Source organism: Scatophagus argus, chromosome 1 (genome assembly GCF_020382885.2).
Source record: "Scatophagus argus isolate fScaArg1 chromosome 1, fScaArg1.pri, whole genome shotgun sequence".
Taxonomy (NCBI): Eukaryota; Metazoa; Chordata; class Actinopteri; family Scatophagidae; genus Scatophagus; species Scatophagus argus.
Window position 1 is genome coordinate 24,760,450 of NC_058493.1, and position 14,514 is coordinate 24,774,963.

General features: G+C 40.1%; 1 protein-coding gene across 3 annotated transcripts in view; it reads left to right on the top strand.

The window, feature by feature from the left end:
• Positions 1 to 14,514, top strand: part of tspan4a (tetraspanin 4a) — a 111,241-nt gene that overhangs the window by 56,008 nt on the left and 40,719 nt on the right. For all 3 annotated transcript variants that reach the window (XM_046394241.1, XM_046394248.1, XM_046394231.1), the window contains one exon: positions 13,466 to 13,657. In XM_046394241.1, coding sequence (XP_046250197.1) covers positions 13,466 to 13,657 — 192 coding nt within the window. The remainder of the gene's footprint in view (positions 1 to 13,465; positions 13,658 to 14,514) is intronic.

Sequence of the window (14,514 nt, forward strand, 5' to 3'; positions counted from 1 at the left end):
TCCCTTATTCTGCTGACCGGCCCAGACTGTCTGACTGTTAAGACTCCTGCCTCCTCTGAGTGGAGAATAACTGATTTCCAGGCTGAGCAGATGCTGTCAGGCTTTTATGGGGGAAAGTAGGTCAGCATGTGAGTGCCAAGCGTACCCTTTTCTGCAGGTATGGAGTGGCTAATACAAGCTGTGAGAGGTAATGCTGTTGACTGTCTGTGAGCTCGCCAGACTTCATGATATGCTGAAGTCTCAGTCAGGGGGATGCTGGAACGCCAGAGGCAGGATTCAACTAACACCGCACTGCTGTGTGTTTGTGTGTGATGGCAGGAAGCCAGGTTCAGGAAAAATAGCTACAAAACACAAACAGAGAGTCCAGAGAGTGGTGGAAAGGTAACCAAATACATTTACTCAGGTACTATGCATGGAAACAATTTACTTCCACTCCACCGCATGTATACATACATACATACTCCACTACATTTATCTGACGGCTGTTTTGCTTTTCAGACTAATATAAGCTGGTAAACTACAAAACAGCGTTAAATATCAAACCAGTGGTTCCAACTTTTGCAAATACTAATAATAAACATGAATTTTTTTTGGCACCTTTCATACAAGAAGTGCGGCTTGTGCTTTACAACAAAGAAATTACATACACCAAGTGCTTCACCGAAAAGACAGCAAATGAGCAACGCTTTTGCTGGGAAACTGCAAAAAAGGCACGAGGCCAATAGTGAACAAGAGTGAGCAAGAGACTTAGCAATGTAGGTGGTCCCAGCCCATTGAGGACTTTGTACATAAGGATCATTAAATTGATTCTATATGTTGCAGGAAGTCAGCGGTCAGCAGCTAAAACTACTCATGACTGATGTGCTCTCTCCTCTTGGTTCTGGTTAATGGCCAAGCTGAAGAGACATTTGAATAAGGTGAGGTCTCTCATATTATAAATATATATATGCACTTATAATATGAGAGACCAGTAAATAGTGGATTGAAATATTCAAGTTGGCCTATAAAGAATGAATGAAACATGAATCAGTTTTTCCGCATCTTTTTGACTTAAGAAAAGTTGTATTCTAGCTAAGTTTCAAGCTTCAAAGGTGAAAAAAAAAATGTTTTCATCACTTTGTCAATGTGGGACTTTAAGCCTAGCTCTGAATGTAACCTCCTCAGATTTATTCCAGGAAGTTAATTGCCCCTGATTATTAAAGAGAATTTCTCTGTCTGAAAGATTACTTGCTAGAAATCAGTTAATAAAGCCCCAGCAGACATGGGAAATACTCTTAAAGCCCTAAGGGTTCCTTTCTTTCTCACATTCAAATGAGACTAATGAGTTTCTATTGACCACCGTGACAAGCCGCAAGACCAAAGGAATGACTGATGATATTCATAATGTTAGGATGTCGTGCTGTCTCTGTGGCTAACCTTGACGCCAAGTGGCAAGAAGAACCTGAGTTCGATTCCTCACTTTCTCCTTTGTGTGAAGGAGATCAGCTTTTGTTAAGTGCGGTTATTGCTCAGGTCTCAGGTGAAGTGGTGCCTTACAGAGTCTGCAGACCGTAGCCATGTTTCATTTAAGCAGCCCCCTCTGGCTTTCTATAGCTGTCGATACGTACGCTGCGTCTCATTTCATTTTTACTCAAAGCATCAACACCTCAGGCCTCAGATTAAAAAAAAATGTTTCCATTTTAAATATCCATTCCTTCAATTTCCTTTTGGTTAACAGGAAAATCCAATACTCAGCTGGATCATTTTAAAATACTAAAACTGTCCACTTCAGCACAAGGAGGGGTATCATGTGACAATTTTTGCTACAAGAAGTCAATTCTGGAGTTGCAAAACGTTTTTCAATATGCTACCTTAATATTAACATGTTTTATTTAACAAAAGAACTCAAAGTTCCCAAATGTTAATGTTGCACAAGCAACAGTGACTGAATAAAAAGCTAAAATTTAAAATTAAAATCAATCTTATCAAACGATAAGTAACCGAGATGACAATACTGATCACATGTTTGATTCTACTTTGTAGAACTTGATTTTAATTTTTATGTATTTCTCTACAGCATTACTAGTTCATTAGCAAATAAGAACCAAAGTTAATGTCTGGATTTAAAAAACTTAGTAAGATAATAGTCCAAAACTATCAGGACTGTGTGGATATGGTCCCCCTGTCAACAGGTTCGAATCCCGGTCAGGGCCCTTCAGTGCCGAGTTTGCATGTGCCTGCAGGGGTTTTAACCTAATGCACAGGCTACTCTAGGCTACTCTGCATGCCCCTATGTGTGTGTATATCTGCCTTTTTGTCAACAACCAGTCCAGGGTCTGCACTCGTCCACTGTCAGCTGGGACTTCAGCCCCCAGGCCACCATGCACAGATAAGCAGCAGAGGAAATGGATGGATGGATGCACGTTGCTGAACTCTGATTGGTGCAGGGAAGTGTGCGACAACGCGGAACAATAAAACCCTGCCTACTACAAACACAAACGCAACAACAAAAACTGAAATTTCCAAAACGGCCTTAACTGTAGCGGTAAAAAAAAAAAAAAAGTGTCACATATAGTGAGGTGCTAATTGAGAAAATGGGCGGTGAGGTTTGTTTACTCTTTGAAAGATCAAGACTTGAAAAAGGAAAGATCACACAGTTGTTTGACAGTTGTGAAAGGGCTTTGGGCAAATCCTCATCCCAGATACTTGTGTACTAAATTATTAAAGCCAAGAGAAACAGCAGGGCTCAATGACTTTTATTTTACTATAATAAAATGGACAAGCTTCTGTCCTTGTAGTGCTCTGTAGACTTGGTATTTTGGCCCTGTCAGCTCCTTTATTATGCTTAGATAAATTCCATTATACGCACATTGGGAAACTAATGTACTAATGCCTGAAAATGTTCACTGCAGGGACTGTCCCTCTGAAAAAACAACTCAGGAACAAATTGATCTTTACAGAGACTTGACTGTAATATGAAGTCTTTTGTCCAATAGTTTGTTTGCAGTGTTTTTCTGCATGCTTGTAATTCTTCTGAACCATCCAAATGTTCATCACATCTGATATTACATCATATTTTCTGCTTTAGATCCACTTAAAAGAGACTTTATTGTATCAGTATAATATTACTTTGATTGCATAACACGATATTCTCCTCGCTTTTATTACATTTAATCTCGCCCAATTTGAGCGCCCTGTGCAGAGGTTCTGTAAATAATAGAAGAAGAGATTTATTGGTGGGACGAGGCAGTCCGGGGTAAGAATAGAGGAACGTACAGAACACAGCCACACCAGGTAAACCCACGGGGACAGTGCAGCACTTAGGAGTCCTGGCATTGATGGGATGCTTCAGTGTAAAAGCCCAGAAAAGCTTGAGCCATTTACCAGCTTTAAACATGAATTCAAAAAATTGGAACTTAACCAGAGATGTGGCCTGCCATAGTTCAGTATTAATGTCAGCAGGAATTAGGAATTAGGAAGTTTTTCAGCAGTTCTCTGAGACGGCGTGACAAAGAGGAGGTGAATTTTAAAAGCTTTGTCATTGAATTTGCGAACAAAACGTGTTGCCACTGTTACTCAATTAATCCAGAGCTTAGACCCAACCCAGCCACACGAAGAAACCGATAATCACGGGATCTTTGAGTTGCTATTTACTTGATGCTAACAGTTACGTGAAGAAAGGATGCACAGGTGGGTGGAAAATGCTCAGATGACCGGCGGAGGTGGGAAAAACTAAACAGAGTCAACTAGAGTACACATGAGGAACTCCAGAGTCCTGAAGCCTGATTATGCCAGGCCACTCTTGTCGCTTGACAGAACAAAAAAATGCTTTTGGACATTTTCCTTTCAGGCTGCGCACGAGGAATTATGTCGTGGACACTGTCATATTTTGTAGAGCAATCTGACTGAGTGGTGTTACTAACGTTGCCATGGAGACAGTAGTTTTCGATCCACTCCGACCTGCATTCGGCGTCTGCGTCCACAGAAGCAGCCGTCTGTCAGCAGCGGCTCCTCGAGAGCCGAGAGGACAGCGGCCGGACAAAGTGCCTTCCCCCGACTGACAGCAGGCATTTACTGAGCCAAGTATATTTTTTATGTCAGCTCCAAGGGAAAAACAAATCAACAGTATTTGTTGATTCATTGATTTTTATTTCCTAGTCGGTAAGAAGTGAGAGTAATCTGCCTCTCGCGGACAGACTGGGATCCGATCAGTCATTGTAGATTGAGATAATGTATACAGCGGAACATTTGTGTGATTCAAACAGCTGACTGTGCAGACTGTAATTCACTCAAGGCAATAGAAACACTCTCAAAGCATAAAAAGCACAGGGAGGTCTCTGTTTGTCGTGGACACGACTCAAACATTTTTGCCTGTGCACAAATCAAAAACAAACAACAACAAATTGCTTGATTTTTGTCAAGCGACACTCGTCAGAAGTGTCGAGCGACCTTCCATAAATCAGGCTTAAAGGTGGGAGGAAGCCACAATGAAACATAAACCTCCTACAGGAGATTTTTTGTGGGCTCTAATCTTTGCTGCTTGGCGCCATGAATTGCAGAATTCTGGCAAAGCAAATAAGTCAAGGAAGATCAGATAGCAGATTTGAGGGATGAGATTTTTGTGTCCCCAAAATCTCTTTATATGCAATAAGGACTGGAAACATTTTTTATATGCTACCGAAACTGTGACACACATTTACATACTAATAGTGCAAGAGTGACAATGTGTAGTTTGGTGAATTCTGTCACATTGTGCTTTTTATGAGGTTCAGTCGATAAATTTCATACATACTTTCTGTCACATTCCGGCGCCTCCTCATAAAGCAAACATTCACAGTCGATTTATTGTTGGTTGTACTTTCCAGGCTTTAGCATTTCAAAATATTTGCAGAGTGACAAGATTACGGATGAACTGTAACAGGTTTATGTAAATCTTAATAAAGCCTCACTAGACTCCGAGGAGTTTTTAAATGTAGAATTTCTTTTCAGTGTCTTTGCTGTCTGAGGTTGTTACAAAGCAACTTCAACCTTTTCCTTAATGTCTGTCAAATGTTCAGATAGTAAAACTGCTGGGTACTTTCTATGTAAATTAGGCTGATATTCAGTAGATTTAAAATAGCATTTATTGTCTTTTTATATCTATGATTGAATCATAATACCTCCTGCTAAAATCAAGATCAATGTGACATGAATGGATTTCCCTGCTACATGAAGGGGGGCAGTTCTGAATTAGTTCAAATGAATTAATTTGTCTTTGCACATCTTATGCTCGTGTGAAATTCGATTGCTGTTAATAGGCTCCCGCTGATTTAGGAAGAAAGTTATGCTCTCTGCAAAATATGCAGTGTTTTCAATTACCAGTTTTATTTGGGTAACATATGTTCAGCCACACTGACTGAACTCACATGCTTTGTCATAATTTAATTCGCAGTACTAATTAGAAATATATTCTGCCGGTGACATCCAACGAATGTGCTGTCAGCTGCATAGTTTTGAGTTTATGCCGAAGCGTCTCTCTTTGCACTGTAGGTCAGAGAAAACCAGAGAAGAGGGTGCCGGAGGGAAGGTTGGTGTTTGTGCTCTGCCTTAGCAACAAGGGGCAGTATGTTTATCATCCTTAAATTCCCAATCTGAAGGCAGCAAACAGTTTCCTGTTTACACACTGACTTACCAAAAAAAAAAAAAAAAAAATACATGCATAATATGGGCTCATTAACATTTACTTTATTTTTCTGTTTGGACTAAGAGGATTGAAAATTTTGCACACTCATAAGGCTCCAAGTTTGATGCCAGATAAATGCCATTACAAATCCCAATTCCAAAATAGTTGTGCTGTGTAAAATGCAAGTAAAAACAGAGTACAAGCTGGATTACGAAGCTTTTGAAAGGGACACGATTTCCTCAAGATGAGCAGCACAACTTAACAAGTTAACTGCTTAACTTCCCACCTTACTTCACTTTTCCAGCAGTTGGGAAAAACAGACAAAACTTTTTTGGTCTTGAGAAGCTGCAATGTTTATTAACTGAGTGCAGACTGAGCACTTACTGCTACGCTTCTCCTGCTTCGCTTGCTTTTCTGTCGTTCAATGCTCACAAGCTCTCACTTGCTAAATCACACACTCGCTGCACCTGCGAGTGGTGGCCTGCCAACTTCACTCCCTTAAGTAACTCGCTGTGTTACTTAAGGGAGTGAAGTGCTTGTCGTGTAACGTTGTCTTTTGTTTCATGACTGTAATTACTTTTAATTTTCTCCTGGGGGAGGAGTTGTATGCACAATACACAATAAAATGTTGAATGTGCTAAATTTAGATTTAGGTGCTATCAAAGACCTGATTATAACAAATGAACAATTTCTCCTTTTTGGGTGGCACGGTGGTGCAGTGCAGTGGTTAGCACTGTTGCCTCCTGGCAAGAGGGTTCTAGGTTTGAATCCCGGTCTGGGCCCTTCTATGTGGAGTTTGTATGTTCTCCCTGTGCCTGTGTGGGTTTTCTCTGGGTACTCCGGCTTCCTCCCACCATCCTAAAAACATACATATTAGCTTAATTGGCTACTCTACATTGTCCCTAGGTGTGAGTGTGTGGTTGTCTTTGTGTGTCGGCCCTGCAGTTGACTGGCGACCACTCCAGACCACCCTGCCTCAAGCCCGTAGGTAGCTGGCGTAGGTTCCAGCTGCCCCCCAACCCTGACCGATAAGCGGTATGGAAAATGAATAAATGAATTTCTCATTTTTGCTGCTTCATTTAATGAATCTGAAGCAGCAGTCACAGAGCAACATTTGAAGGTCCTCTACCAACGGGTTACCGCAACTATGAAAGATGGCATTTTCAATGCCCTTCAAGCTGAGCCCAACTCTTGTGATTTTCGACCTTTCAAAATCTCTCCAAGCTGTTTTTATTAAACATGGTCAGGTTCCAAAAGGAGGACACCAGACAGACCCGAAGAAAGCACAGCTGTTACACCAAGTTCATTCAAAAAAGATTGCGTCCATCGTCTGCATCCAACAGCAGCCTGAAAATAACTGAATAATCAGCAAACTTCAAAACTGTTTTCCTGCTGACTACAACAGTTGATTGTTGTAGCTGATTGTTGCTCTCCTTTCACACTTTATACAACATAAAAGGAGAGAGTGCTCAGCCCTCGGCAGAACTGGTGGATGAAAAGACGCACATTTTACACCTGAACACGACAACCTGTTTGTGAGAAAACCAGTTTGGAACAAAATCTGCAACTCAGACAGTTAACTTCGTATTTTGCATGTGATGAGGTTCAAAGCTTTTCAGCTAACAAATGTGGTTAGATTGTGTTAAATGCTGAACGTATCAACAAGCAGAGATGTGCACGGGTCGTTGGACTGTCCACGTCCCTGGTGTGAGTATAATGTCATCGCCCACCCTGTAAACTGTAGCAGATTCTGTGAATATTTCATCAAATCCCTTCATTACTGAATATGCAAAGACTTAGAGGCTCCCCCTGCTGCAGCTCAGTTATCATAAAAATAACACTAATAATAACAACAACAACAACAAAAAAAGAAAACACTATTTCTAACACTCAATAGCACCCTGTTTAGCTCACAGACTCCACCATGGACTCTGTATTGTAAAGGTAGGCCCACACAGAGAAAGACAATTGTCTGCAGTCCTCACCGTGGGACAATGTTTCTGCTTTTCATGGTGCTGTTGAGTTTTTCAAATATGCTTTATCATCGCTGAGAGAAGCACAAGTGCAATCCAGTCTGAGGATTGTTCATATTTTTCTTGTTTGGTAAACTGCTTTTTTTTCATTGTTTTTTTTTCCAGCATGAACATCTAAAGTCTGCTATAAAGTCCTCCCTTCACCTGCAGACACAAAACCCTGGTGGGAAAATGCAGAAGCAGCCAAGTAGTCAAATTTAAAGACGTTAAGGTAATCAACAGAGGAATCGGGCGACATGTTAGGTTTGTTTAATTAAATCATTTAAGTATCAATGATGCTAAATGAGATAAATAAATCTGCACATCGTCTCAGTTTCCTAATAACCGAGCAGTTTCCTCTACTTAACTTTAACCCGACCGTAAAAAAGATGTCAAATCAGAAAATGCTTATGCGACTCTTTGAAACATTCATAGTTTGCTGATGTCTTCCATATTGGTTTGTCAGCTGTGGGCCTACGACGGTGGAAATTTTTATATAACACAAAAATATTATCAAGCAGTCTGCTTCAGCCACATGGCAGACTTGAGACTGAGACTTTTATGTTTGCAGTCCTGCCAAGAAGTTGCTCACTAATGACACTCAAGAAGTGTGTGGGCTGAGCATGAATATAAATAAACATGTCAGATGTAAACATTAACCAAATCAAACATGTGGACCCTCAGAAATGATACAGACACGCCTTGGGCCAAAGCAGTCTGACAAAAGTTATTAACTCTCCAGGTTTCATTAAAATTTAACATACAAGTAGCTGTTATTGCAGAGTTTAAAATATTGAAGTTTCATTTTGTGCCTCATCAGGCAAATCACTTTAAAGTTCCATTTAGTTAAATTTTTGATATTAAGTCAAATGACTTTGCACAAAGTGTTGCTCCTGCAGAATCACCACTCAACTCACCTCTGTGCAGATTTTAGGCGACTTCAATTCACTGTTTTGGTTCTCAAGCTGAAGTTAAAGTGAGAGGTTTAGCCTCTGAGACTCAAACCAGCCCTCCCATATAAAGCTGCAGACAGCTATTTAATGGAAAATCACTTAGACAAGCGTTAACTAGATGACCAGCACCAAAAGGCAAGGAGGCTTATGGAGAAAACCAAACATGCAGCAGACCAAGCCAGAGCTGAAAGATGACAACTAAAAGGACATGTGTTGTCCGTTGGGTCCGATACATATTTAATCAGCACTGAACATAGTGGACTGCAATTTGAAAATACTTGATTCTGTATGAGCAGATACAGAATTTTAAAGGACGGAGATCTGCATCGGGACTACAGAGACTCAATCAGGACATCTCTGATTGTAACGCCTCACCTGAAAGAGTCCTGGATAGTTTTAGAACTTTAACTCCAAATCTTAAAAGAAGAAGGCAGTGCAGAAGTGTATCCTCTTTCCAGGTTTTTCTACCACTTTCACAAATCAAAAACACTGCAAAAGTAGTTCAGATATTAGGTATAACACATGTCAAACACCAACAACCTCTAAATCTCATCACGAGGGTCTAACCGTCAGAGCAGATTTAAGAGCCAGAACTCACTCTTTTCAGGCAAACTGAATATGTGATTCACACATCAAAGCATCACAGAAGTAATAATACATGAGGCAGGTGGATTCATGCTAACATTCGTGGCTGTGGTACCCATGACAACTCTTTTATTCTACTAATCTCCAACCTCGAGAGCTTCACGTTTTATTCGTGTACAAGACTTCAAGTTACGACCTTATTCATACGAATATGGTTCTATCAATATGTGTTCCTGGTTCATGCTCTGGATGGAGTGCTCATAATTGCAATGAGGTCAGTGCACTGACAGCCATGTACTGTGAATTCAGTCATTAAAACATCCAACTGTATTATATTGTACATTATAAGCCCAGGTCAAGTACACTCACTCCAGTGTATGTTCTCTGCTTCAAATGTGCAAACCTGCTGTGAGACGAGGCAGTCCAGATGGCTGCATCAATTTAAACACTGCAAATCTGTGTGTGTGGAAAGCTTTAAGCTGCTGTTTTTGGGGACGGGGGCTAATCAAGACCAACTGTGAGTTAAAGTAAAACTCCTTGAAAATGCTGCTACATGTTTCCAAAGACTGCATTTTGGAAACTGGTTATTAATTGTTGTTACATTATAATATTTAATATTCATACTCGGTATTGAAGTGTTGAAACTGCTCCTCAATTAACTGATTAGTTGAGCTGCTGGTTTCGGATCAGAGTCCAAAATGGAAAATCTATTAGAAGATGTCGCCTTTGGCTCCGGGGCATTTATGATGGGAATAATATACAGTAATAATCATTTGTGAACATACAACATGCAACAACAACAACAACATACAGCATGTAATCATCATAGCAGTGTCAAACTCATGTCAAAATAAGCTTCCAGTTCTCGAACACCAGTCCTCCTAAATCAGATCCAGCAGCAGGAATCTGTATAAGATCTGTAAGATTAAACTAAAGGCTGCAGCAGCAAGGTCAACTATTGACAGAGAAAAACAAAAGTGTGTCTTTTTCGTTTCAAGGCCTTATCCAAATGGAAGGTCTTGGGACCTGACTAGTACATGCATAACTAAATTATTATAGACAAAAAAAAAGTTTCATGAAACATAGAAAAAAAAAGAAAACTGTGTCAACTGAAGAGATTCTTCTCATCTCAGTTTTTTGAAAATATTTTTCTCCTCGCTATGGGGACTTGATGGCGAAGTTAATGGATACCTTTGTACAACCATGTTATCATCAAATGATAAATCATAACCAGTGTAAAACCTATATTTTTCATTTTTCGTTTATGCACTATGCTTTACATGCAGCATGTGAGTAAACTGGAATTAAAGGACAGTCACAACCTGAAATGTTTTATGTAGTATGAGCTTCCACAATATCAGGCTTTATAAATTAGGCAAACCCTTGCAGCAAAGGGTGTTTTGGCCGATCATCACACACCTCCCATATCTCATGAAGGATCTGCATGTTAGCTGATCCATACAAAATAATAAGGTTGATCTAAATGGAGATGAAAGCAACAGAAATAACAAAGAACACTCGACAAACAACTTACGCTCATTACATAAGACTTAAATAACAAACTGAGTTTTAGCCTTGGAGGCAATGGAAAGTGCTCTTCTTCCTTGAAATCTCTTTTACTGATGTCTGATGTTTGAATAAAGTGTTAGGTAACGTTTACATAACAGACACTTACGTCTAAATTGATAAAAAACCATTTCCTTTGTCATACGTGAAGCCAACAAATAGTGAAAATGAATTTTTCTTGTCCTTGTAGTCTTTAGGAGGACTTGTTTTCATGTGGATGAATACTCCCTCCATGTCTGCAGGTTGTAAACTGCGCTCATCTTGTTGTATCCTCCCTTCCAATGAGCTTAACAATCTCACCTCAAATTGTTAACCACTGTCAATTTCCAGCCTTCTTTTTTTATTTTTATCCTTCCTCCTCTTCTCACTGTGGCCAATCTTCATTAGAGAATATACTGTGGGGCATAATAAGGGTCGTGAATGACAGTGACCCAAAGACCCTTAATTTGCAAGCCGCTGAAATCACCCAGCTTTGTTAGATAGTGAACAGAAACCTGCCTCAGTGAGAGAAGCCCCACATGAGTGCTTTTTGTTTTTCTGCCTTGGCCTACTTCTAGCTCAAGAGCTCATTAAATAAGATCTTGTGTTAAAGCTGGAAATAGAAAGAAAATTTGGGGGGAAACAATAGTTGCGTATCTGGCCGTGTGAATCTTGTTGCCTTTGGGAGTCCTGTCAAGTGGCTGTAGAGTGTGTGAGTGTGTGTATGATGGATGTTTCCTATAGATGCATTTTACATTCTTATTGATGTGCATCATAAATTTGTCACTATTTTTCTCCCTCTTTATCATTCTGTGGTTCTTAAGAAAAACTCAAAGAATCAAAACAGGATCCCAGCAGGCTTTGGACTGCAGGAGTGCAGATTTCCTGCCAGAGCTGCTAAATACTAAGGAGGCAATGTGGCACCTACTGACTGTAATTGGTCTCATATATTAAAAAGCTAAACACTTTTGGTGGAAGTGATAATTATTCTAATTCACTATTCAGTATGTTTAATGGGAAATTCGTACTTTATTTCTCTGAAATGTTCAAAGAATTACAGAAAGCACTAAAACACTTTCACTATTAAAATGAGACAGTCTTGTGCTTGTAATGGGCCAATCCTGTCTCATGGAAATTACATTTATGGTTTATATGTGAAACAAATTTGCATCAGCGAACATGTTTTGAAGGAAATGTGATCTTGTTAACTGTTAAATGGTAATAGCAAATGGACTGTACTTATGCAGAGCTCCTCTAGTCTGATGTACCACTCAAAGTACTTTACAACACCGTAAATCATAAATCACACTTCATTCAAGACAAACTGAACGAATCTCACCAAAACCGTCAAATCCTCCCCACTCGGACGCTATGGTCCGAGGTCACGGTCCAGGCGGACTCAGTCAGCTATAGAGTTCTGGCCGTATTTTACAAGTTGCACCTTTAAACATTTAGGTATCATTTATGTGCTTATTGTTGGAACTCTGAAGAAAAAATCTGATCTGTTTGAGCAACCTATATAAATATGCAACATCGGTTGGTAAACATGCTAACGTGCCCGAGGTTTTCCCTGAGACATCAGAAAGATAAAAGAGAAGTTCCTCATTAAAAAGCGAGTGAGAAGGCGACCACACAGTAACTATACATCCCATAATATTACAGTAAAAGATGCCCCCTTTTCACCATGCTCATCATTATTCATCAATCTTGCAAAGTTGCAGTCAGGGTTAATGCTCATAAATACTTCTTTGTGAGCTTTTTGTGGAATCATAAGGTGCAGTCGTGTGTTGTTGTCTTGCAAGCTGTTTGGTTTTCTCAGGTGAGCTCGTGCAGGGCCGATGATGACAGTCACCAAAACTGTCCAATGGATGGGAAACCTGACTTCATGTATGCAGCTCTAAAAACACATTAAAAGGCAATTATTGGCCATACATTGAGGGTGAAATGTAACTAGTTATGTTTGTTTTCACTCAGGACAATGTGAACTGAACTACAGGTGTAAAAGGGACTTAGATGATCCCACTGTCATGTTTGTACAGTAAATATTTAGCTACAGCTGGCAGCTGGGAGGCTTAGCACGCCACCCACGAAAACCTCTAAATCTCACTAACAAACAAGCGACATCTCCTTAACGTCAAAAATCAAATCCCAGTGACTGACTGAGACCTGTTGCCAGGCAACCATTGAAGATTTCAGGAAGTTACTGCTTGGTAGCAAGAAGTCTTCAACTCTTTTTTCACTTTGGTTTTTGTAACGATTAAGTAAACGATAAGTGACATGTTAATTAGTGAGCTTTAGAGGTGCTACTTGGTGGATTTTGTTAGTGCTGCAAAAAAGCCAGGCCTGGTGTTCACCCTGTGGTTTTCAATAGTAATGCTAAGCTAAGCTAACCAGCAGCTGGCCTTCGATTGTTGCACAGATGCAAGCGTCAATCTTGTTGTAAACTCTCTGCAAAAAAGACAAATTCATCTTCCTAAACTGAGTTGCTCGGAGACTCAGGTTGCTTTGCTCCGTCTCCTCTGCTTGTTTTTCATCCCAGCTGTTGAGTTTTTGCCAAGAGTTTTCCCCCTTGAGTCTTTTAAACTCTCACTAACATTCACTTTAAAAATCCAACAGTAAGTCACACATTTTTATGCACTAAAGGGTTCAATTGAATTTCTGTTTAGGACGAGTTTGATTGTGTTGTCGGTACGCTGACAGCTTCGCACTTCTCTTTGTTTTCTCTGCAGTTGGGAGGATGTGGCATACTCGGGGTGGGGGTCTGGCTCTCAGTGACCCAGGGAAACTTTGCCACCCTGTCATCGTCCCTTCCCTCCCTGTCTGCAGCCAACCTGCTCATCGCGGTGGGGACCATCATCATGGTGATTGGCTGCCTGGGTTGTGTTGGAGCTGTCAAAGAGAGCCGTCCTCTGCTGCTGACGGTAAGTTATGTTCCAGGATGGTTTCTGGAGGTTTAAACACAAGGCTGTGTTGATGTGATATTGCCATGTTCTTGTTCTTGTTGATTTTGTTGATTTTGGCAAAACAAATAACATCACTTACTCTTCCAAAAGTAATAAGCTTTGATGTTCTAATTCAGCATGAGTTTCTGTTTTGGTGCAGATATGACACACTGAAAATGCAACCAGTGTGTCATATCAGTCCATTTCAGGAGAGCTTTTACTGTGACTGTTGTGAACAGCTGCTGTTTGCATGAGCTTCCCAAAGGAAAAGTGAAGTCAGGTAATTTGGGACACTTTTTATTAGATTACAAAGAAAATCCAAAATTCTGCTGTAAATGACGTTAACTTTTAGAATCAGAATCAGAATCGTCTTTATTGCCATGTAAGTGAAGAGGTTTCACATTACTAGGAATTTGTCTTGGTGATTGGTGCATACGTAGGAATAAAATAAAATAAGATAAGTAAAATAAATATGGTTGTGGAGGTAGTACAAAAGTGAGGTAGTACAGAGTGGAAGCAAAGTGCAAGTAGGTGAGGTAAACAGTGCAAATGGTCAGCACGTGGATCATGACATGAACATAGATAAGTGTCTTAGAACTTGTTATGGATGGCTGCTGTATTTCTGCGAAGAAAATACTGAACATTGCCATGCAAAATAACTAGAAAATTTGGCTCTCCAAACACATCAAGAACTCCCACTTCACTCTAGTATAAGTATAAATGGGACAGCTGGCAGGGGAAAATAGGACAGTCAGCGATGGTTCAGAAGGACACCAAACATATTTTATGTTTCAATAATCGGCATGACTTTGAAGACAGATGGAAGATTGTACAGC